A 22,723-nucleotide genomic window follows, 5' to 3' on the forward strand; every position below is an offset into this window, starting at 1 on the left:
TGCCGAGAGGAAGCCTTGTTCCCTGGTCCCCTCAGACCCTTCCTTATGAAAATCAGTGCTTCGGTGAGTTTGGGACTGTTTACCTCTCTGGTTTAAGAGTTTCAAAAGGCCAGACATTCAAGGGCAACTGTCAAAGAGAAGAGTTAAAGCCACTGCCTCTGTCCCCTGTCAGTCAGGTCCCTCCTCTCGGTCCCTCCACGGAGGAGACTGCGCGCTCGTCAGAGCCAGTTAAGATCACATCATTAGGAACGGGCAGAAATACGGGCTCGTCCGACAGTGTGAGTTTATCGACTCGGACTGGTGCACTTATTATATTAATGAGAAGGAATTGGAACTGGGGAAAAGGCTGCTTGCTAGGCCGGGGTCTTCCCGAGGCCTCCGAGCAGCGACCGGGCCCAGTGGTGGATGGAAGGAGCCCTCCTGGGGCCTTGTGCCCGTGTCCAGGGGACGCCAGGGAGCTGCGAGGCCGCAGGGGGCTTGGCGTGGGACCACTCTCAGAACCGAGGGCTGGGCTCCACCGCAAGACGGCACAGAGCTGAAACCCAGGGCCCGAAGTCCCCCCCGACATGGGAGAAAGGCCCCCTCTCCACAGTGCGGGTCTGCCACAGCTAAGTCTCCTGCACAAATTTGCTCCGGCAAGATATCAGACTAATTGCCGTTGCGTCGTGACTCAGAAAGGAACTCGGGGGTCAGGGCTCCTTCACGCCCCGCGCGTGGGTATGAATTATGTATCCGCTGTCCCTGCACACCTACTATGTGGGGATGCTGTGGCGGGAGCCACGTTACCCTGGCAACTACCTCCTCTCCTGAGGCTGCTGACCCCCTGGCAAGGCTTATGCAAATCGCATCCCCTTCTGCCTCTCCCTCCCCCGGGCCCCTCCCCGCCTCTGTATTTGCTAACACGAGGCTGGCATGAAAGGGCATTAGTCATGCCATGGCCGGGCTGACAGGTGCGGTACCCAGCGGTGGCAGAGCGGCTGCCTCGGTGTCAGGAATAGGAGCCGTAATTAGAGCGCGGAACAGAATGAGCGTCAGACGAATTACCAGGCAGCAGATCATATTTGTCAGGAAGGATTGCATACATAAAAATTAAGTGACAGTACACGCCGGCGTAATGAAAGAAAAATGAAAGATTTGCCCATACACAGCTCACAAGCTACAAGCAAGTGTCTGGCTCCGAGCAACGGCGGCAGCTGCAAGACAAATTGTAGGGCTGGGAGAGCAGGCCCTGCTTGTTCGGCGGCAGTGACAGGGCGGCCGCAGGCTGGGATCAGGGGTGGGCAGGGAGGCAGCCTGTGCCCAGGGCGCGTGCCGGGCCTCAGCCACCTCGCAGGTCCGAGTGGGGGCAGCCCAGACAGGTACAGCGGTCAGGGCACGCTGGCTTTCCCAGGCTGTCAACCCCTGGCCTGACCACAGGGCAGAACTTCCTTCCTTCTCCCTTCTCCTGGCCGACCGCCCTGGCCCAGGGCTGGGTGCTGGAGATGGGATCCCGCGGCCTTCCCTGCTCTCAGGAGGCCCCCAGACACAGCCAGTCCCAGGGTGGTGTGGGAAGGGGCAGGCAAAACTGTCCCCTGAGGGCCCCTGTGTACGGGCTGGGTGCCGGGCTCTTGTCTCTAAACTGTGCCCTGACCAGCCCTGGGGGGGGTCCGGGGCCGTGCCCGATCCTCCCAGGGCTGCCCCTTTGCTTCCGTTTTCTGTAGTCACCGACCTCACCGAAGACGTGAGTTAACAAAGAAGACAAGGCTTAAAAGATGTCTGAAACGTGTGGCTTTTTAAAAAGTCATCCCAAACGAGGTTTATTATCTCCATTTGACAGATGAGGAAACTGAGGCCCAGAGGGAGGGATACCACATCCCTGTAGTCACCTGGCCCACAGGGACTAGAGCTCCTTGAGGTGTCCGCTCCTCTCCAGGCACAGCCACGGCATCCTGGGAAATGGGCTTGAGTCCAGATGAGCTTTCTGGGTGCACAGCCACTCAGGGGAGAAGCTCATCTACCCTCCCGGCAGGGCTGCAGGCAGGGAGGATGGCCTCCGGTCCTTGCCACGCTGACAGTCCCGTGAGCGTGCCCACGCTTGGCACCGGGTAGGCCCTGGGGAACAGCTGCTGAGTGGGCACACGGACCTCACAGCCAAGCGCCCCTGGGGACCCCGCTTCGTGTAGATACGTCCCCTGGGCCATCTCCTGCCCGTTCCAGCAGCCAGGATGCTTGGGAGTAACTGGCCTAGAAAACCTGCTTCGGCAGGTACATCTGGTTTCTGAACTCTGATCTGGTGGAGGTCCCGGGAGATCACACCTGGCTGGCAAGGGGCACCTGGCTTGTCTGCCACACCCTGGCATTTTTCAGGGCACAGACTGTTCCTGGTTGAGCTGACACCAGAGAGGGAAGGAGAGGGTCTCAAGAGGACAGCACAGGAAGACGGGATCCTGGCTGGGAAGCAAACTGCAGCTCACCTGTTTGTCCGCTCATTCACCTGGCCGGCTCTGTGCCAGGCCGGCCCCAGGGCCGCTCACCAGGAAGGCCCCTGCTCTCTGGAACTTACAGCCTGGGGGCGGGACGGGGGGCGGGTTGTGGAATCCACTTAGAGTCTCCCCCGTCCTAGTGCAGTTCTAATAATTGTACCCCGGGTGTTACGGGCGACAGTGCTGCAGCCTCCCTGGGGGAGGGGAGCATCCCCGTCCATTAACAAAGGAGGAAGCCCGGGTGCCGCCAGGTGAGCACCTTCGCGGTGCCCGCGGGGTGCTCCAGCCAGAGCCCGAAGCGCGGCCGCCCGCCTTCCCATCCGACACCCCCGGGCCGTCTTGGGTGAGACCCTAACACCTGGGTAACAGGGTGCTGCACAGAGTGGCAGGGAGGTGCCTATGTGGCTGCCCAAAGATCCAGTGTCGCGGGGAGCAGGGACAGTCTGGAGAGGCCTCGGATGCCAGGCTGAGGACCTGGCCTTTCTCCCTTGGGGGGATAAGAAGCCAGCCAGGCATGGGGGGCAGGGGCCCCCGCCTTGGGGCAGAGGAAGGGTGGGAATAGGCAGGACAGGGAGGGCCAAGCCAGTCGGTGGGTGGAGGGGAGGGGAGCACTCTCAGGATGTGGGGGCCTGGTTGGATGTTGGGGGTGGGGAGGGAGTTTCACAAGACAGGTCACAGTGAGATGGAAATGTGGGTCACAGGGCCCAGCCCGGAGGGAGCCAGCCACTCCTTGGGTTCCGGAATCTGGTCCTCACTCCCTCCTGTGTTCTTACCCCACTCGCTCACTTGCTCGCTCGCTTTGCCCCCTCTCCCGCCCTCCTGGCTGCAGTCCACCTCTCCCTCTTGGGGCCCGAGGGGGCCTCCCAGAGCCCCTCCACCTGCACCTGTGGGTCAGTTGTCCTGTCCCCGTTTTCCAGAGAGAGAAGCCAAGTCTCCACGAGGTGGAGCGGAGGCCTCCGGGGACCCTCAAGTGCAACCCCTCTGTTGCACCACTGGGGAAACTGAGGCTGGGAGAGAGAATTTCAGTTCCTTCCTGCTGAGGGGTTGAAGTGCATGCCGCCTCGAGTCCATGCGGTCCCCACCTCTGCCGCCACGATTGCACACGGGGTCCCAGCCCCCAGTCACACCTGGCGGGTGGGTGTTGGGCGGGGACCCCCATTTCTCCAGCCATTTTCAAAACTGCCGAGTGGGGAAGAAGTGCAGCCCACAGATGCCAGCGTCTCCTTCATGTGAAATCTTTGCCTTTTTCATATCTAATGAACACGTTTCAAACACGGCAAGCATCTCCAGACGCAGCAAAGTTTGTTTTGACAGGAGTGGCGCATCTCTGGGATGCGGCCCCTTTAATCAGCCTCCGCTTTGAGGTCCCACGTTCTCCTCTGATATCCACCCGGTTTGAAATCCGGGAGTTCTAGGCAAAGACGCGGGGAAGGTCGGGGTTTGTTAGGCTCCTGTTTCATACGCCAGCTCTGTCCCCCACTGCGAGGAGTGAGGGCGGGGGCTGGCTGGGATCTGGCAGGGCTGGGGCTCCAATGGGAAGGCTGCTGGAAGGGGGCTTGGGCCCACCTGAGTGTCTCCAGGTCTGCGCTACTGCTTTGCTGGCAGTGACCAGGGGCCCCTGGGGCAGGACTGGGGACCCAGTCGGCTGTGGCCTTCAGGGCCCCTCCTCTTGTTGGCTTCTCCCAATCTTCCCCAGAATCACCGCTCCCTTGGGGCTTGGGGATGCATCCTCCAGGGCCAGCCGCAAGCTTGGGATTTCTTTGAAGTGTCTCATTTTATCTTTAAAACTCATGCAAGTTGTGCATTATGCTTCGTTACGTTTGAGTATCTGTTGTCAGTATAGAAAGCAGGTCTTACAGACTTACTCCCAGGAAAAGCTGACAAAACAGGAAGAGTTGCTGTGTTCACCCGGCGCAAGCTGAGCACCCCAACTTTAAGGCTCACAGGTGGGGTCAAGAGATCTGGAGAATCGGCCCAGGGGTGGGGGCACGAGGACCCAGTGCCCAGCGGGGACAGGCCAGATTTCCCTAAGTTAACACTTCGTAAGCTTGGTTGCTCCGCAGGTGTCTTGGCATCTGAAAGCATGACCATGGGGGGGGGGGGCAGCCCCCCAGACTGTGACATGTGTCAGCATCTCCCCGGAGCTAGGGAGAGATGCCGTGTCCCAAGCACTGGCCCCAGAGACTCTGATCCCATAGGTCTGGGGATGGGCCGGGGTCCACATTTTTAACAGGTTTCTACAAGTGATTCAGCTGCAGCTCCTGGTCACTCCAGCCTTTCTCTGTGTCCTTCTAGACACTTTCGGGGACTGGAAACTCACTGCTTCCTGATGGGCCCACTCCTGGGAGGGCCCAGCACAACATCAAGGCTCAGTTAACACTGGATGCAGGACAGATGAATGGGTGGACTGATGGATAGATGAACAGACCATAGATAGACTGATGGATGGGTAGATAAGCAGACAATAGATGGGTGATTATGGATGGATGGATGGATGGATGGATGGATGGATGGATGGACAGGCAGATGGATAGAATCTGCAGCGCTGGCATCTTAGAAGAAAGTTCACGTTCATCTGGGTGTTTGCCTTTCCCCCGCACTGTGGAAATGGGTAAAAGCAAAAGGAGCCATGGAGAGGTTGAAGGTTGGGTGCAGCATGGGGGAGAAGTGGTGCTCCCTGACCTTTCTTTCCCCATGTTCCCCAAGGCCTTCACCACAGGCAGGCCCGAGGAGGGAGAAAGTGGTGACAGAAAAGAGGGACAACCCAGAAGTCCAGGCCTTACCGAGCAGCTAGCTTTCCCTGGCTGGGGGAGGGGCAGCTTACCTGGACAGCATGTGCAAAGGCACAGAGGTGAACCGAAGAGCAGGTAGGGTTGGGCTGGGGTGGCAGTATGAGGGTCTCAAGCAGGGGCCGGGCACTCGAAGTCTTCTCTTTCAGGTGGGCCTGGCCACGCTGCAGGGCATCTGTCCCAAGTTGCTCCCATAGAGGCCCAGGTGGGTCTAAGATGAGCAGAGGACAAGACTGAGGGTGGCGAGAGGCGTCGGGACCAGCCTGTGCTCGCAGCGCCCAGGGCCTGGGCCAGGAGTAGGGGTGAAATGTGGCCAGCAGCGGACACTGCTGTCCCTTGCTGAGGGACAGGGCCCCTGACCTCCATCCACAGCCTTCCTGGTGCCAGAGTCCCTTACCGTCTGGTCTGAGAGCTGGTCATCCACTTCGTATTTGCCCATTCATTTTGCTCCCTCGTGACCAGAATATACAAGAGGTTGCATATAGGACGCCGTCTCTCCAACATGCATTTAAGTGATGGCTGCTGCCCTTGCTGAGGACTGCTGCCATCAAAGGGTGTTGGTGTCCACATACGGCACCAACCAGTAGGCTCCTCCACGGCAGTACATTAAACAGGCGGTGCATTAGGCTGCAAGAAAAAGGTGTTAACAGTGACGACGCGGGGACGGATTCATTGACTCTGTGAGTAGGCACTTAGAAGATGCCCCCCAGGGGCCTGGTCCTGCACAGGGCACCGGGACCCTCTGGTTAACAAGGTCCTGCCCCAGGGCGCTCAAGCCCAGAGCAGGGCTTCCCATCACTCTTCACAGCCTTTACAAGTTGGCCGTGGTAAGTCCTCATCCGTCTCTAATGACTTGAGAAAACGCTAGAAGGTAATCAAGTTTTCAAGCAGCTAAACTTTTCAATGTAAAGGACCGTCCTTGAGTTTGAGATTGTGAGTTCTTCCACTTATTCTAGTGTTAAACCGCCTTCTCTTTTTATAATAATAGTGCCACTAACTGGCAGTTGGGGTTTTGTACTTTTAAAACCACCTTACCTGGCAAAATCAAAGTTGCCCCAGGAAGTCTTTGGCCCACGAGTTTCTGAAGCCTGGGCCCCTGCTTTAGGGCGCCTGTCGTTTTCCAGCTCACTGAAAGGCCTGTTCTCCCTCAGGGTCGCGCGTGTTTCGTGACGCAGGACATCCTTCCATCGCAGGTCATAAGCCACATGTCAGGCTCAGCCTCTGCCAAGCTGGACTCCGGCTCCCTTTTTTTTTTTTAAAGTTTATTTATTTTTGAGAGAGAGAGAGCATAAACGGGGCAGGGTGGGGAGAGGCAGAGAGAGAGGGAGACACAGAATCCGAAGCAGGCTCCAGGCTCCGAGCTTCCGCACAGAGCCTGACGCGGGGCTCGAACTCACAAACTGTGAGATCATGACCTGAGCTGAAGTCGGACGCTCAACCGACTGAGCCACCCAGGCGCCCCTGGACTCCGGCTCCTTACACAGACTCTGGCTGGAGCAACAGCAGCCACCATCATGTCCAGGTGGCATCTGCAGGCCAGTGGAAATGTTCTCTGTGTAGCAACCTTTAAGGTCTGATCGCAAAGCATCCAGGACAGTCATCCTCCGAATGGACTGGGATCAGAGTCTCAGACCACAGATCTGTTTACAAATCCTGACTCTGGGCCCCTCCTCCGCCCCGCCAAAGCAGCCCCTCTGCTGCAGTTTGCATGCCTCTGGTGATGAGGAGCTCACCTCCTCTCAGGAAACCCTCTCATCTTTGTACAATTAATTCCGCATCGTCAAGGGTGTGCCCCCTCTGCTTTTTAACTGAATTCTCACGTATATACATACCCTGTTCTTGATAAAAATGGAATCAGATAGCGCATGCCCTTCTGTCATGGTTGCTTTCACTCAACACCGTGTCTGCGAGATCGACCAGTTTCGTGGCTCCTGTTTGTTGATGTTTACTGTTCCATTGTGTGAACAGGCCACATGAGCAATTTATCCATTCTAGCGTCGATTGGCTTTTGTTTCTAGTTTCTGGCTATCGTGAATAAAGCCACTTTGCACATTCTTGATCATGGCTCTTGATGGACAGAAGCACTCATTTTTCTTGGACATTGACCTGGGAACAGACCTGGCAGGTTATGGGATCAGCAGCGTTTTCAGCTCGATAGATGGTTTTCCCAGGTGGGTGTACTATTTTTTTGTCCCCATCGGCAATACGTGAGGGTTCCAGTTGCCCACATCATCAGGCTTGGTTTATATCTGTCTTTTTAACTTTGACCTCAGGTGGGTGGATGGTGGTAATTTGCTGTGCTTTTAATCTGTGTTGCCTTGATGAGTAATGAGAAAAATATCATTTCATGTACTTATTGGCCTCTTGGAAATTCTCTTTTGTGAAGTGCCCTTTCAAGTCTTTGGCTAACTTGAGAGAGGGGGTTGTTTGTCTTCTACTTACTGAATTATAGATGCTTTAAAATATTCTGTGTACGGGGCCATTGTTGGGTATATGTATGGAAGGACTGTTTTCTTCCAGCCTGCAGCTTGCCTTGACTCTCTAAATGGTCTTTTGGGGAACTGAAGTCCGTAATTTTAGTGAAGTCCAATTTATCAGTCTTTTCTTTTATGGTTACTATCTTTTCTGTCCTCGGTTTGATTTAAGACATCTTGGCCAACCCCAAGTCTGGACATGCCGTTTGGTGCCAGCCAAGGGTAGTGGCTAAGAGCTCACTTCCTGGAGCCTAAAGATCTGTGTTTGAACCGTAGTCCTGCCGCTTTTCTGAGCCTCCATTTCCCCATCTGTAAAGTGGGTATGCCTCCTTGGGGGACTGTTAGGAACACGAATGTTAGGTCAGCATTAACAGGTTTTTTGGGTTTTTTTTTTTCCTTCCCACTGTTGAGAAATCTGGACTCTTCTAGGATTCAAGCACTCACCCTAAAGGACATTTGATCAGTTGCTTCCCAGAGCCTGGCCACTGCATCCCACACCCCCGGGCCCTTGGCAGAAACACTGTCCCCAACTGCCCAGTCCCCAGGCTGATTCTCAGGTGTGAGGAGGTCCCTGTCCCCAGGGGCTTTAGCACCCTACCCAGTGTGGGAGCTCCGGTCCTGTCCAGCATCTCCTCTGGCTGAGGGGGGACAGGCGGAGAGGGAGAGGGGGCTGCCCAGGCACCCGGGGAGACCAAGGCTGGCTCTCTCCCCAGCCTCCACACCTTCCCCTCCCCCTTACGTCCTTCCCCGCACAGAGCATGAGCACCCACCCCTCTTCCGTCTTCCTGTGTTGCAGTGGGGACGCCGTACTACATGTCACCGGAGAGGATCCACGAGAATGGCTACAACTTCAAGTCCGACATCTGGTCTCTGGGCTGTTTGCTGTATGAGGTGAGTGTCTGCCTCACGGCTCAGCGGCGTTCAGGGAGGCATGCGTGTCAGGGACCCAGCCGGGGCAGGGCTCCCCCGACCGGCTCAAGGTGGGAACCCAGGGATGTACGGTGTCCACCTGTGACATGGGCACCATCTGGGTCCTGTCCTTCACCCCACTCAGCCCATCGTCTGCCTGATTAACACCGTTGGGCTGGAGGACATTGTTAGATGTGTGACCAGTGGCAGACTGGGTTCCATGCCACCCTTGGGCAGCTCAGAGGGAGACAGACTAGAAACAGAGTCCAGTGTCTGCCTGTGGCACAGGCAGGGGGTCTGGTTGCCCCAGTTTCCCTGGTAACCAGGGTGCTCCTGTCCACTGTTTGACATTCACCCATGCCTCAGGCTTCTGTTGGGGACAGAAGGGGTCAGCTCTGGCCCATGCTTCTGAAGCCCTCGCCACAGAGGGTGTCCACACTCTCCCGGGCTCAGCAATATGGGTCTCACTAAAGACCACTGTTCCCTCCCGTGAGCCATGAGATGGAGCCACCAAATGGCCACTTCCAGATGTGGTGGTCAATCGGGATGGAAGGACGGGAATATTTCTGAGTCTTGGCAGGCTCAGACATGAGACGCCACGAACAAACAGAAGCTCCCGCTCATTCTGGCCAGCCACCCTTGGGGGTCTGGGAGCACAAGCCATTCTTAGCCATGAAGCTGTTGCAGCCGCCAGTGGGAGGGCAGGGGGCCTGAGCCCTCCCGTGTCTTCACGCTGGCAGCCACACCCTCCAGCACCCTGGCCCTGGCCCCGTCGTGCTGGGCAGCTCTGGGATTCTGTGCATCCTGCTGAGCCCGCCTCTCCATCTGTAAAATGGGAATAGTACCCATCCTGCACCGTCACCGTCCAAATAAATGCAACAACAGATGTGAAAAGCTTTGACAATCCTCCAAGGGCCATGAGACCAGAAAGCACGGTTTGCTTTCAAAACTGGAACCTTGATTATTTTTCTGCTTTCCCCGGAGCTGACTTGAGCACATGTGGGGTCTGGCTCAGAAGTGAGAAGCTGAAGAGGCCCCTTATCACACTGACGTGGCCCGTGACCGCCAGGGCGGCGACGCTCAAGGTAGCAGCCAGGGGCCACCGGGAGTGTGTGGGTGTCACGGAGACTGGTTTCTTGGCTTCCTTGGGACGGTTGCCTCTGGGAATTGACCTCACAGTCCTTGGGCGTGAACTTAAGGAAAAAGCTGCCCACTGCTGATCCACGTGGGGACCGTGGTTGCCTCTGTGGTCGGGGCCTTTGGCAGTAGGGTCCCCCCCTCCCCACGTTACTGATTGAGACTCTGAGGTCAAAACTGATCCCTTTGCAAGGTTGAAACTTCACAGCAACTCAAATGCTTTTAAGAGCAGACATTTCATGTTAAATAAGCAACCTAGTGGTTAAAGAGGAAGCCAGGTGGCATTTGTGCCTGGGACCCCCTTCTCCCGGAGGTCAGCAGTGTGGGCCACCCACGGTGTCATCTTGAAGGTCTGAGGGGGAGTCGGACCCTGACTGTCAGAGATGGGGAGCAGACCTGCTTTCCGGGACCCCACAGGGCATCTGTGGTGGGAGGAATTCTTTTAATGGCCACCGAACGGGAGCAGCCGGGGTGCGGTGGTGCCCCCCTGGTGGCCGCAGTGGATCAGGGAGCGCAGGGCAGTTCCTGGCCCCCTCAGGCGGAAGAGGGCTGCGTTCTGTATCCTTCCCCGTCCCTGTCTCCCTCCACAGCCCGGCTGCCGTGGGGTTTGGGAGTCAGAGTGGTTGAGCAGGGGGGTGGGCGGTGACCTTGGGAAGGACAGTGGGTGCGGGAGGGAATGTGGAGGGGAATTGGCGTCTTTAGCAACAAGAGAAAAGAGATGAAAGTCGGAACTCTCCTCAGCAAGGATGACAGGAAAGGAAAGAAACCCGCTTTTACTGGGTGCCCCACGTGCCTGCACATTCGTAATAGCCCCAGAGGGCTTGTTCGGTTGCGTTTTGCCTACAGTGAATGAAAGCCAGGTGGGCAAAGCTCCGGAGTCTCAGAATCTCTGGCACCGGTATCTGCCTCCCAAGATGAATCCTGACTTCGGGGTCTCTCCAGCCATCTCTCCAAGTACAGTCTCTTCTTCAGGTGAACACCAGGGCCACCAGGGCTAAGGCCGGTGACAAAGCCAAGCCCACCCTCCCTGGGCTCCGTGCTCCTGTACCCACAGCCCTGCCCCCCTGCCCCTCTGAGGAGGGGGTTCCAGCCCCCCACTAACCGGGCGTCGTCCACCCCGGGGTCAGTCTTCAGGGGGCCGGACTGCCGCTCCCGGTCTCCCCAGGACCAGGCAGATGCCCTCCGCGTAGCAGGGGGCAGGGCGTGCGAGTTTGAATCCGACTGTGCGCGTGCGTGCACGCAGCTAACTCACGTGGCTGCGGTAATTTGGGTGAGAGCGCGCAGGATCCTGGTGTGGGGCCACTTTGGGCAGAAGGACCTGCGTTCAGAGCTCAGCTGCCCCCTCACCCCATGAAGGCCCTGGGGCAAGTCAGCGTCTCCTTCCAGGAGCTTCCGTCGCCCCAGTACAAAATGGGGTCACACCGTCCCTTGCTGTGAGGCACCAACAGAGCGTGGCTCAGAGAAAGCCCTCTGGCAATGGCAGGCAGGTCACTGAAGTTCATTATCCCCCGCCCCTGCCCCCCCCCCCCCCCCCCCGCTGCCCGGAGCTGCTGACCCAGTGCAGGCCGATCAGTTGGCATCTACCCCACAACTGGCCACGTTTCCCTTTTTGCTTTGGCCAGCAGGAAACCAGAGTGCAGCTTGGCCCCCTTTTCCATGGAGGACTCAGCTTTGTCCCCCTGCCTTCATGGATATCGTCCCTGGTCCAGATGGTTTGGTCCTCTTATTTTTCCATTCCGGGCTTGGGATTTCCGTAAGCCGCTCCCTGCCTCTGTGAACCCCGAGGGTCTGCAAACATAAACAGACAGACACGCGGGCCACCGACCAGGGTGTGAGCCCAGGGTGGGTGCGGCAGGCGGCAGGCTCATCTCCCCGGGGCCAGAGGGTGGCAGCTGGCTCCCTGTGCTTGCGCCAAGCCCCGGACACAGAGCCGCCCTGCTCCCTGCCCGAGCCTTTGTCTCGGCTTCTGGAGGCCGATGCCCACCCAGGCCTGCCACACTCGGCCCGTGGGTTCCCGGTAGGCGGTCCTCTGGGTCTCGGCGGCACCTAAACGCGCGTCTAACAAGGCAGCGTCCGTGTTCGTGGCTCACCAGCACCAGCCTCTCGTTCAGCTGAGCTGATTTACGTGTCGGCAGCATGGGGGGCCGCACAGCTGGCAGCCAGGGAGGGACGTGTTGGCAGTGGGAGGTCAATGAAATCAGTCAATTCCTTCGGGCATTGACATCCTTGGGGACAGCAGGCACTGATCTAAGGACCTGGGCCTCCCACAGAAGAGGGCTAGTGTGGCTGATGTGGCCAGCCGTGGCCAGCCTCTCGGAGGATGTCAGGCGGCAGGGGCTCTGCTGCGGGCCACCACCCCTCTCCCCACACCCCCGGCCCCGCGGGGAGCGGATGTTTTCCCAGCAGACAGGGAGGGAGATGCATCTGTGCCCAGGGCTTGGTAATTGGGAGGAAACATCCCGCAGACACGGCTGGAGCTCCCGCTAAGCAGCCTGTGGTGGGTTCCAGGAGCGCCGGCGAGAGGAGCTGCCACAGAGGCTCCGCGCCCACGCAGCCCCTCCAGACCACGTCTGAGGATTCGGCGTGGCTCCTGAGGGACACACCTGAGCCCGGTGGGGGCGGGGGGATGCGTGAGGTCTGGGGCGATAGCACAGAGCGAGAGAAAACCTGCCCGATGCGGCCAGGCCTGCCCTTCCGGGAGCCCCAGCATGGACTGGAAGTCTCAAAAGCCCCCCGTGTGAGTTTCCTCTGGCTGCTGTAACAGGTTATCACGAAGTCGAAAACAACATTATCCGCTTACCGTTCTGGGGGCCGGAAATCCAGAATCGATTTCAGTGGACAGCACGTGTTGGTGAGGCTGGTTCCTTCTCCGGGTTCTAGGGAGAGCCCATTTCCTTGCCTTTTGCATGGAAAATAGGTGACCTGCATTCCTTGGCTCGTGACCCCCTCCTCATAGCACTCTGGCGACACGTCTCCTCCTCTGCAGTCAAATCCCCCTCGGCCTCCCTCATGTAAGGACACTTGTGGTTACATTTAGGACCCACTTGGACCAACCAGAAGAACCTGCCATCTGGGGCACTTAATTCGATCACATCTGCTGACTCCCTTTTGGAATTTAAGGGAACACGTTCACAGGCTTCAAGGATTAAGAGACAGACGTTTCTGGGAGCCTTTATTCAGCCCACCATGCCCCTTTCACAGCATCCCCATATCCAGGGAGGAACTCCTGAGGTCACTTTAAGATGCTGATGTTGACCCGTGGCTAGTGACGAGCTGCCACAAAGCACCGGCTTGTGTCCCCCAGGAGTGGGCGCAAACTGGGATCTGTCTTGAAGAGGTCAGCACCAGGAGAAACCGGCCAATTGGCTCAGCAGCGGGGAGCCCCGCCAGGCCAGCGCCGCCCGGGACGTTGGGGTGAATCGGGGAAATCACGCTAGGCCAGTCCCAGCCTGGCTCTGTGCGAGGAAACTGAGGCTCGGGGAAGTGGAGAGACTTCCCAGGGTCACACAGCAGGAAAGTGGCCAGGATGGGCGCTTGTCCCCAGGCTGCCTGTCAGAGCCCACTCCCCTGTGGACAGGAGCCAGGCCCTGGCCACACAGGACGGGCAGGCCTTCTGGAGTAGGCGCCCCTGGTGGAGAAAGGGACCCGGGCCTCTGCCCAGAGCCCCTGGGAGACAAAAGACCAGGTTGTGAGGAGCCAGGAGCGCCAAGTGACTTCAGCAGCCTCACCTCTGTCCCAGAGATGCTGGGGCTTGGCCTTGTTAGAAGGCCCGGGGCTTTGTTTTCACTACAGTCCGGCGGACTGCCCGGGCTCTGCGGAATTTATTTATTTACACGAGAGCTCAGCTCTGAAGCACGAGCTGAAGGAATTGGCTCATCCGGTGCCAGCCTCAGGATCTTCGGCGGGGGACCTTCTCACAGCAGCCTCAAGGGACTGAGACCCAGCAAGAAAGCAGTGGGGGAAACAGACTAAGAATCAGCCGCCCCTGGCGCAGAGGCGTGTTTGGAATCGTGGCTTGACCCAGAGCGTGGTCCGGCTGCCCTTTACCTTGTGGCAGAACAGGGCTGCAGACCGCTTGGTGATTGGCCTCTGGGAGACACTAGGTGACAAGATGGGCGTCGGAGGCCCCGACAGAGCAGGAGTCAAAGGCAGTTGCCCTTCTTCCTGTGACACCTCAGATCGCACACCAGTCTCTCCGAGCTCCCCCGGCGGGGGCTAGTGCCGGCACTCTCCCGGGTCCCCGGTCGTGTGTCATCCCGATAACGCCACAGAGGGACAGTTCTGCATTTGAGGAGCAGCGCTGAGAGCCACGGCTCCAGCAGCCCTGACAGACAGCCAGGATCGGCCCCAGACGGCGATTCCTCCTCCGCATCGCCCGTGCAGACGTGGGTGGTCGCCGGTGCGAGGATCTCGTCGTTCGGGGTAATCGTTCTAATCCCAGCCTCTCGGGCAGCCCGAGGTTCCTTCACAGCCCAGTGCCCTGATCCGGGTGGAAGGCCCAGGCCCCGCAGCTGGAGGGGCAGCGGGGGGGGGGGGATGTCGCTGCCACTAGAATCTGCCTGTGTGGATGGAGAAGCCGCTGTCAGCGGGGAGGCCGGCGGGGAGGGCTTCCCTGGTGGAGCCGCTGCCGACCCCGGTCAGGCCTGTGTGGGAGGGTGCCGGAAAGGAGGCAGGGGTGCGCTGAAGGCCACCGATTTCTGGGGCCCTTTTGGACTCCTAAACAGCAAGGTTTGTGCAGATCAGCTTGGCTCATCGAAGGGCTTCGCCAGCCTCCCAGCTCCGACACATGGAAAGCCAAGGCCTGTGTTAGTGGACCAACATTTTAAATGTCCTTTCTACTCTGAACAGAAACACTTTCCAGGAAAATCTGTCTTAATCATCTAGCCACGACTCGCGGGGCACGCAGATCACCCCGAGTGACCGCCCCGGAGCCTCAGCTGCTCTCCGCTGTGGCAACAGATGTCCTTTTGAAGCTGCCCAATTAACCCTTTGCACCCCAGGCTCTCATTTTAACTATTGGAAACGCATCACCCGAGCGATGCCGTTTTGCACACTCAGTGGTAAAGCCAGCTCCCCGTCAGGCTAGCGGAGCCCGCAGCGGGCAGGGCCTCCACGTACACAGCCTTCCCTGCCGAGGACCAGGGCCACTCCCCGCAGCCCTCCTCAGGGCGGGTCGGAGTCCCTGGTCACGGGAGGAGGGGTGAGGCCGGCCCTGAACATCCACCTGAAAGCTCGAGCGTGGCCCAGGCACCTGGGCGCACAGGTGCCACCCCGGGCAGACGCCTGGACCGGAGTCAGAGGAAACCAGAGTCTCCCTGTCACGCTCGGCTGCTTCCCCAAAGGCCGTGTGTCGACCCAAGGATGCTGCCTGGGTCTGAAGCCCCCTGGGCCCTCCTGAAGGAGGCCGGCCCTGCCCTGGGGGCCACCGGACCTGTTCACGGGGGTGCACAGAGGTTGGGGGGCAGACCGGGACACTAAAGCTAGCGGGCACCCATAAACCCAGCACCCGTGGGCTCCCTCCTGCCCTGAGATCACGCTTGCTGGCCTGTCCTCCGGGGCCCGAGGACAAGTGAGGAGTCCTCGGGTAGCCCAGTGCCCCGGCCAAGGAGTCTGCACAGAGTGGCCTTGGCAGCCCGGCTCCTCGAAGGGAACCGAGGCCAAACGGACGGGCAGGCACAATTACCCAAGGGCACTTCATCAGCGGGAGGCGTTGGGCCGTCTCTCGGCGGCAGGCGACAGTGAGTGGGAGTGACAAGAAGCACTTGAATCCCATCGTGGATTAATCAGCAGATGGGGCCGGCGGGCACTGCGCTGGGCCGCCACGCGGCTGCCTGACGGAGCCGCCCGTAGCTCCCACGTACCCCCTCTGAAGACACCCCGCCAGTAGTGCCCTGAACGGTCGGGGTGGGGAGTCCGGGAAGCCTCAGCTCCTGGCGCCTCTGGTGCCAGCCACGCCTCACCACAGCCCTGTGCGTGGAGCGTCTTTCCATTTTATGGACGAAGAGACCAGAGGGCAGAAGACAGAAGACGCAGCAGGCAGAGCGCAGAGCCGGGCACTTGCTCCCACCCTGGAGCTTCTGCCCAGCGGAGGGTCCCAGGCCCCTGCAGTCGGTGGCCGGCGGCCAGCCTTCTTCCTCCCACCCCTCCTCCCTGATGATGTCTGGGCATCCAGCTTCCAAAGAGAACCCTGAACTCGCAGCTAGCGAAATAGCCAGAATGCAAACCAAAACCTTACCTCCCCACCACTCCCAACACGCTAGTCCTCGGGTAAGTAATTCCGTAAATGTACTCCTCGGACATCCTCCCACGGGTGTCTTTGGAATTGCTTCTTAGAAGTAGAAGACAGGGTACCAGAGCGGGCCTGCTGGGCCCCGATCCCGGTGAGCAGAGCCTCTTTCCGTCTGCCGGCGCGGCACGCACGGCCAAAACTCAGGCCTTGGGAGCTGAGGTGTGAGGCGGGGTGTGCCTGCGCGTGGCTGGCCCCGCCTCGTTGCCCTTCGGGTTTTGTCACTGAAACCTTGTGCCGCTTGCTTTGCTTATAAGACAAGGATCACGTTAAAACTGCTGCTTTCTATTGAATCCCAGCTTCGTCGGGGTTGTGAAGCCAGCCTGCCCGACAGTCGCAGCAAGGACCAGAGAAGGACCGTACGGCCATCCGGAGCGGTCCCTTTTGTCCCCGGACCTCAGGGCTGCAAACTCATGCCTCTCACCCTCTCCCCTTGCAGATGGCAGCTCTCCAGAGCCCCTTCTATGGAGATAAAATGAATCTCTTCTCCCTCTGCCAGAAGATCGAGCAATGTGACTACCCACCTCTCCCTGGAGAACATTACTCTGAGAAGGTGGGTTTGCTGTCACCAGACCTGGGGACTCCGATGGCCAGCAGTGGCTCACGAGCAGAGGCATCTTGTGGGGTTGGGCGGGGGTTCACCTCGCCGGGTGGACATTTCTGGGAAAGCGACTCAGTGAGGGGGCAAAGTAGATTAGTTTTACGGGAGAGGTTTCACAGACACCAGTGTGGGCCCCCAGCAGCAGTCTGTGGCCTGCCCACCGGCACCGAATCCAGCAGGAGCTGGCTGGGGAGGCCCCGTGGGCACACTTCTGCCCTTTTGGCTCCCAACCCGGTGCTTGAGTGGGACGCTCGCTGCTGCGGGTCGCGGAGACGGGCTCCACGTGGTGTCGGACAACAGGAACCAGATGCGGAGGCGGGAGGCGGCGGCGCCTTGGCTTGCCCCGTAGCCCGGCCGGCCGGCTGCTACTCCGCTCCCACGACCGGAAGCCACGGCAAGTGGACTGGTCTCCCTACTGTCACAGACCTGAGTCACACCTTGGGTTCTTACCGTCAGCGTTCTGCTCTGGGTCCAGACGGACAGGTCTGGCATTGGGTCGTGCCAGCTACTGGCTGAGCGTCCCCTTCCTCAGGTCCGTCTTCTTGAAAATAGGGCTAAGATTTCACCTTTGTGAATCAAATGTGAAGGTGAAATGGCAGGTTTACGACACAGCCTGGCTGAGGGCGGATGTGACAGATGGCTGAGGCTGATGTGAGGGTGTGAGGGCTGAGACGGATGTGTTCACTTGCACGCTCCCTTCACCGTCCTCGGGTGAGTCCCTTCTGAGTCTCCGTTTCCTCGTCTGTAACGTGGCGATGATCCTAGACTCTACCTCACAGGGTCGGCGTACGGATGAGGGTAATGCACGTGATGCGCTCAGTTTAGCACCAGGTTAACACTGACTGGAAGCTACTGTCACGGTAACAGCCCACGTTTATGACTTACCGTTGAGTCCTCCCCGCTCCCCAACTCCCATTTTACTGAGGAAACCGAGACACGGATAGGTTAAAGTAACTTTCCCGAGGTCACGTAACTTGCGAGCGGTGGAGGCAGGATTTGAACCCAGAGACTCCGCCCCCAACCACTGTGCCAGCGTATCTTGATGGCACATGTCTCCAGTACCCAGGTGTCCAGCTGGGATGAGGCGCCACCTGTGCAGCTCGCCGCGATCCCCATCCCGAAGGTTCTGAAAGGAGCAGCCCTGGTCTCCCGGGGGCTTGAGCAGCAGAGACCAGGTCTCCCAACGTGCTTGAACCCCATGTCCAGGCAGGCCAGCCAAAAGGGTCGTCAGCCACCCTTCTCTTGGCAACCTTCATACTTAAGGCTGTGCTCACTGGCTTTGCACGCTCCCAGAGGAGAGAGAGAGGACCAGGAGTACACATTCCTTGGGTTGTTCAGTACACACTCTCATGGCCTTTGCCTCAGTGGTTTACAGAATTCTTCTACGTATCATTGGAAAAAGTCGAAGTGCTCTGGAGTGGAAGTTGGCAGGAAAGGAAAAACTAGATTTCTTAACCAAGTTAATAGTTGCATTTGGTTTTTCTTTTCTTACCTTTTTTTTTTTTTAAGTTTATTTTTGAGAGAGAGAGAGAGAGAGAGAGTGTGTGTGTGTGTGTGTGTGGGCGAGGGAGAGGGAGGGGCAGAGAGAGAATCCCATGCAGGCTCCATGCTCAGCATGGAGCCCGACGAGGGGCTTGATCCCATGACCACGAGATCATGACCTGACCCAGTTATCAAGAGTTGGATGCTTAACCAACTGGGCCACCCAGGGGCCCCTCTTTTCTTACCGTTTTAAATTGGGAGGGGTGCCTGGATGGCTCAGTCAGTTAAGCATCCGACTTCAGTTCAGGTCATGATTTCACGGTTCACAAGTTCCAGCCCTGTGTCGGGCTCTGTGCTCAGAGCCTGGAGCCTGCTTCAGATTCTGTCCCCCGCCGCCCCCCCCCCCCCCACCACCTCTCTCTCTCTCTCTCTCTCTCTCTCAAATAAATAAATAAATAAACAAACAAATAGCATTTTCAAAACTTTAAAAAATAAGTAAATTAACAAATTTGGAACTCTGTACCATTTAGAAGCTTAGACTTGCAATTTGGAGCAGATCACAACTTCTCTCTGCCTTCCAGACAGAAGCTGAAATGAATGAATCTGCTGAGTAAAGCCCTCAGCCCCCTTCCCTCCCAAGTCCATCATTCCAACTCCGTGACCTCGTACTCCCCAGGGCATCTGGCTTTCACCTCGTACACCCAGCATTTCTAGGCAGTGTGGTGAGGAGAGATGCTTCTTAGCACTGGAGTCACTCAGTACACCTCACTTTTGAAGTTTACATCGCCTCTTAGAAATGGGTATAAAGACACTTTATTGTCTGTTTCTCTTGATTTCTGAAGTTTACCAAACTTGCTCTTCTTGCCAACCGCACAGTCCACTCACAGAGGAGTAACTGGGAGTCACAATGACTTTACCCCGATGTGTTTTTCTTGGGTACATTAAGCTGTCAGGGGCCAGCCGCCGCCTTCCCCTGACTGCTGTCGGGCTCTGAAAAGTACGTGCTCGTCGTGGGCAGCCTCAGACTCCAGGCGTGTTGGGCTGACCGCAGACTCGGCCTCAGCGCCTGTCCGGGGGGCTTCCCGGTGCCGAGAAAGCAGCGGAACCCCAAAAAGGCGGCACGCGGACTGGAGGAGATGCTCCCAATGCCCGACCCGGAAAAACCTCGTCTGCAGCCCGAAACACCTCAGGTGTGAAACGTGGAGCACGTACAGTAGCCCCGGGGCCTCCGCGTGACCCCTCCGCCCTCCCCAGACTCCCTGAGCGTGGCCACCGAGTCCACACGAGCCCCCTTATTGGGAACCAAGCGTCTCTCCGCGTTGCCCCCGAGCCCAGGGCAGGCCAGCCCCTCCAGCACCAGGTATTTAAAACTGCAGCGAGCCCAGTGATGCAAGTTGAGACGTAGGCTTTTTAAGGTCATTATCTTAATTACCATTAAAATAATTGGCACTCTGGCTATCAGAAGAACGAGGCGATCAAGGCGCCCCTCCCCCACCCCGAGGCAGGAGCAGCCTTCGGTGTCTGTATAATTAAAAGCTCTGTCTTTCATGAGCACAATAAAGAGGCCAGGGGGTGGGCAGACTGCAGCCCTGCTGCATGTTAATGCATTTATTATCATCAATAAGCCCTCGCCTTGAGTTTTGTCCTCTGGTTTGGGTATCCGCATGACCGATAGCACGCGCACACACACACACACACACGCACACAGCAGCGTGGGCAGCTGGAAGTTCACAGCTGTCTGGACGTACCTGCTCGCGAGGTCTCGGAGCGTGGCCTTCGGGGCCGGACAGGCGCAGGACTGGTCTCGGCTGGCTCTCCGCGGTGGCCGTGCCTGCACACCCGTCACTTACCGGAAGTGCCAGCCCTCACCCCCCAGAGCCGCGAGGGTTGAAGGAGTCGAGACAGGTCAAGTGCCGGCAGAGCCTCACGAGGCTGCTGCTTCCCTACAAATAACACGCAGCGTTCTCTCTCTTACAGTTGCGAGAACTGGTCAGTATGTGCATCTACCCCGACCCCAACCAGAGACCGGACATCGGATATGTGCACCAGGTTGCCAAACAGATGCACGTGTGGACTTCAAGCACCTGAACGTGGACGCGGCGTGCCTTAGCAGAGCCGCACCACTTTGCCTTACTTGAGTCTTCTCTCCAAAGTGGCCGCCTGGTAGCCTAGATCAACTAAGACAAGAGGGTTCAGCGGGTTCCCCGAGGGGGCCGGGCTTTACAGCAGATGCCGAATGCAGAGCAGCTGGGGGGAGGGGCACTGGTCACACGTTAACTGGTGGTCAAATTCGAAAGTCCTTTCTTTAAACTTTTGTGGACAATCTCAGCTGGGTTGTTACCAAGGGTGAGTGGTTCGGCGAGCCACTGACGCGCCCCATGTGTCTGGACTGTAATGTGAATCTTGAGGATAATTCCTTCAGTGACCTGTCAAGGTTTGTAAGAACAGGGGGGTTGCAGGAGACGGTGTGATTTGTAGTGAGCCTTTCAAAATGGTTAGTAGCAAGTTCGGTTTAGCTCTTAGAATCTTTTTTAAAAAATCAAGCTGTGTGCTTGCTCTGTTGTAAAAGGATAAGGTGGAAATTTTTTTTTTTAAGCAGAGTGATTTTCCTAATATTTTATCTATGTTTATAACTCGATGAATGACGATGAGGAGAACTCAGCATCTGGCACAGAGCTTCAGAAGGCAAATAATATTGGGAAGCCACGTGTGCCTTCCATGCAGTCCGGCTCAGCCGCCTTCTCCTGAACACCTGCCGTGTAGCAGGCACTTCCGTCACCTGCTTCAGTGCTGGCAGGTCACTTAACGATCAGTGTTAAGCGTTGTCCTCCGTGGGAAGGAAGCATGGGGTACAAAAAAAACCAAAAAACAAATATAAAACATGCCCTTGGGCTGTTCTCTGTGCAAGTTCTGGTTCTGCAACTTCCCGCCGTGACCCTGGGCATCTTCCTTAGCCTGAGCCTTAATTTCTTCATCTGTAAACTGGGACTAAGACTATCTACCTTCAGCGTTGCTGACAGAATTTGAAATAAAATCTGCAAGTTACCTAGCATCATCGCCTTGCAGACGATCCCAAAATGGTTGCCACTTCCCCCTTCACAAAACTGACCCATGGACCATGTAAGTCAAGAGTTAACATACAGTTGTATTATGCATAGGAAACCAGAACTATGTTCATTTATTTGTTCCCAAATAGGATTAACTGTGAAGACTAATTTATAAATGTGAACTTAAGGAAAACTCAAGCTCTGAAGGAAATCGTTTGCTTATACTCAAGTTAATCCTCAAATGGTCTAAGTTGTCACCCGCTGACTTGGTGACAGTTCAGCCCTCCAGCTAGATAGAGACATGCCCGCCCGCTCTGTTAGCGTTCTGGTCAGGTGGTCCGCTTGCAGCCAACTTGCTGACCAGGGGCCCAGGCCTCCCTGGGGATAAAGGACTTGGGCTGGGCCACTGCTCTGTTTCCATGTGTGAACTCTGTTCTACTGTAACACTGTCGGGTTTGAGACATTTTCTTCAGATGCAACCTTTGCTTTGTACTTGTTCTCCATGTTTGAAATAAAATGGGGTAAGAGGGGCCACTTCTGTGAATGTGTACAATTCATGGGTTCATAATTTTAAAACAGCTTCGTGTGTCAGCAACATTTCTTGAGGCGCCTTTAAAAAACATTTCTCAGACCCCAGGCATTCTGAGTAATCTTGGAATTTTCTTCAGCTCCCCAGATAATTCTGACAATCGTCAGCCACAATGCTGCCCTAAGTAACTGCATTGTTCTCCCTACCCCTCTCTCTGCAGTTTTAACAAGGGGGGGCTGGACCGAGAGTGGGTTCATTCTGGAAGACCTTGGTGCCGGGACTCTTTCTTGTGTATCCCAGCACGCTATCTCTAGGGGAGAGTCGAAGCCCTATCTTCTGCCTCGCCTCTACCACTGAAGGTTTTTCTGATTCCACACAGGTTTTTTTTAACACCTACTCTGCTTAAGGCTCTGAGCCTCTACTGTGTCACCCTTGGCAGAATCCGCCTCAGACCCAGATGAACTTGCTTTCTGCATGCCATCTACGTCCAACACTATGAGAGCAACACTGCCTACTCCAGAACGCTCTGGAGGCGTGAGATTTCAACCATTCAGCAGGCCTGAGTGCCTGTGAAATGATGGTATCCTAATCATTACCGACAGCCCCAAAGCGTTCCTCTGACTTCCGTGAAACCGGCCCAAGTGGAGCGCACCCAGTTGTACACGGCCACGGAGAAGCAAACTGTCCACCTAACCTACCTGCATTTTCTGCGTACTTAGAACTGATCGTCTCTACTTTCTTCCTATTTGGCTGCTGAGGTAAAAGGCTGTGCTGCCCTCACCCTAAAAAAACAAAACAAGAAAACCTGGGACCGCCCTGAAGAAAGACAAGTAGCACAAGGGGTGGGGAGAAAGGTCCATCTGACTGCTGCAACGGATGAGGCCTCACCTGCTTTCAGGAGGGTGACGTTGCTCTCACGCCTGCTTGAACGCAGACTGGCACTCAGGCCAGGTCACTGAGCCTTGGTGGCCAAAAAACCACACGACCCCCAGGCCTCAGCCACTCAG

At 57.1% G+C, this 22,723-nt stretch overlaps 1 protein-coding gene across 3 annotated transcripts in view; it reads left to right on the top strand.

Moving 5' to 3' along the window:
• Positions 1 to 21,721, top strand: part of NEK6 (NIMA related kinase 6) — an 85,848-nt gene extending 64,127 nt beyond the window's left edge. For all 3 annotated transcript variants that reach the window (XM_060608711.3, XM_060608713.3, XM_060608712.3), the window contains exons 8-10: positions 8,522 to 8,616; positions 16,497 to 16,610; positions 20,118 to 21,721. In XM_060608711.3, the coding sequence (XP_060464694.1) occupies positions 8,522 to 8,616; positions 16,497 to 16,610; positions 20,118 to 20,228 (320 nt within the window). In that variant the 3' untranslated portion in view covers positions 20,229 to 21,721. The remainder of the gene's footprint in view (positions 1 to 8,521; positions 8,617 to 16,496; positions 16,611 to 20,117) is intronic.
• Positions 21,722 to 22,723: the final 1,002 nt, after the last annotated feature.

Source organism: Panthera onca, chromosome D4 (genome assembly GCF_046562875.1).
Source record: "Panthera onca isolate mPanOnc1 chromosome D4, mPanOnc1 haplotype 2, whole genome shotgun sequence".
Classification (NCBI taxonomy): Eukaryota; Metazoa; Chordata; class Mammalia; order Carnivora; family Felidae; genus Panthera; species Panthera onca.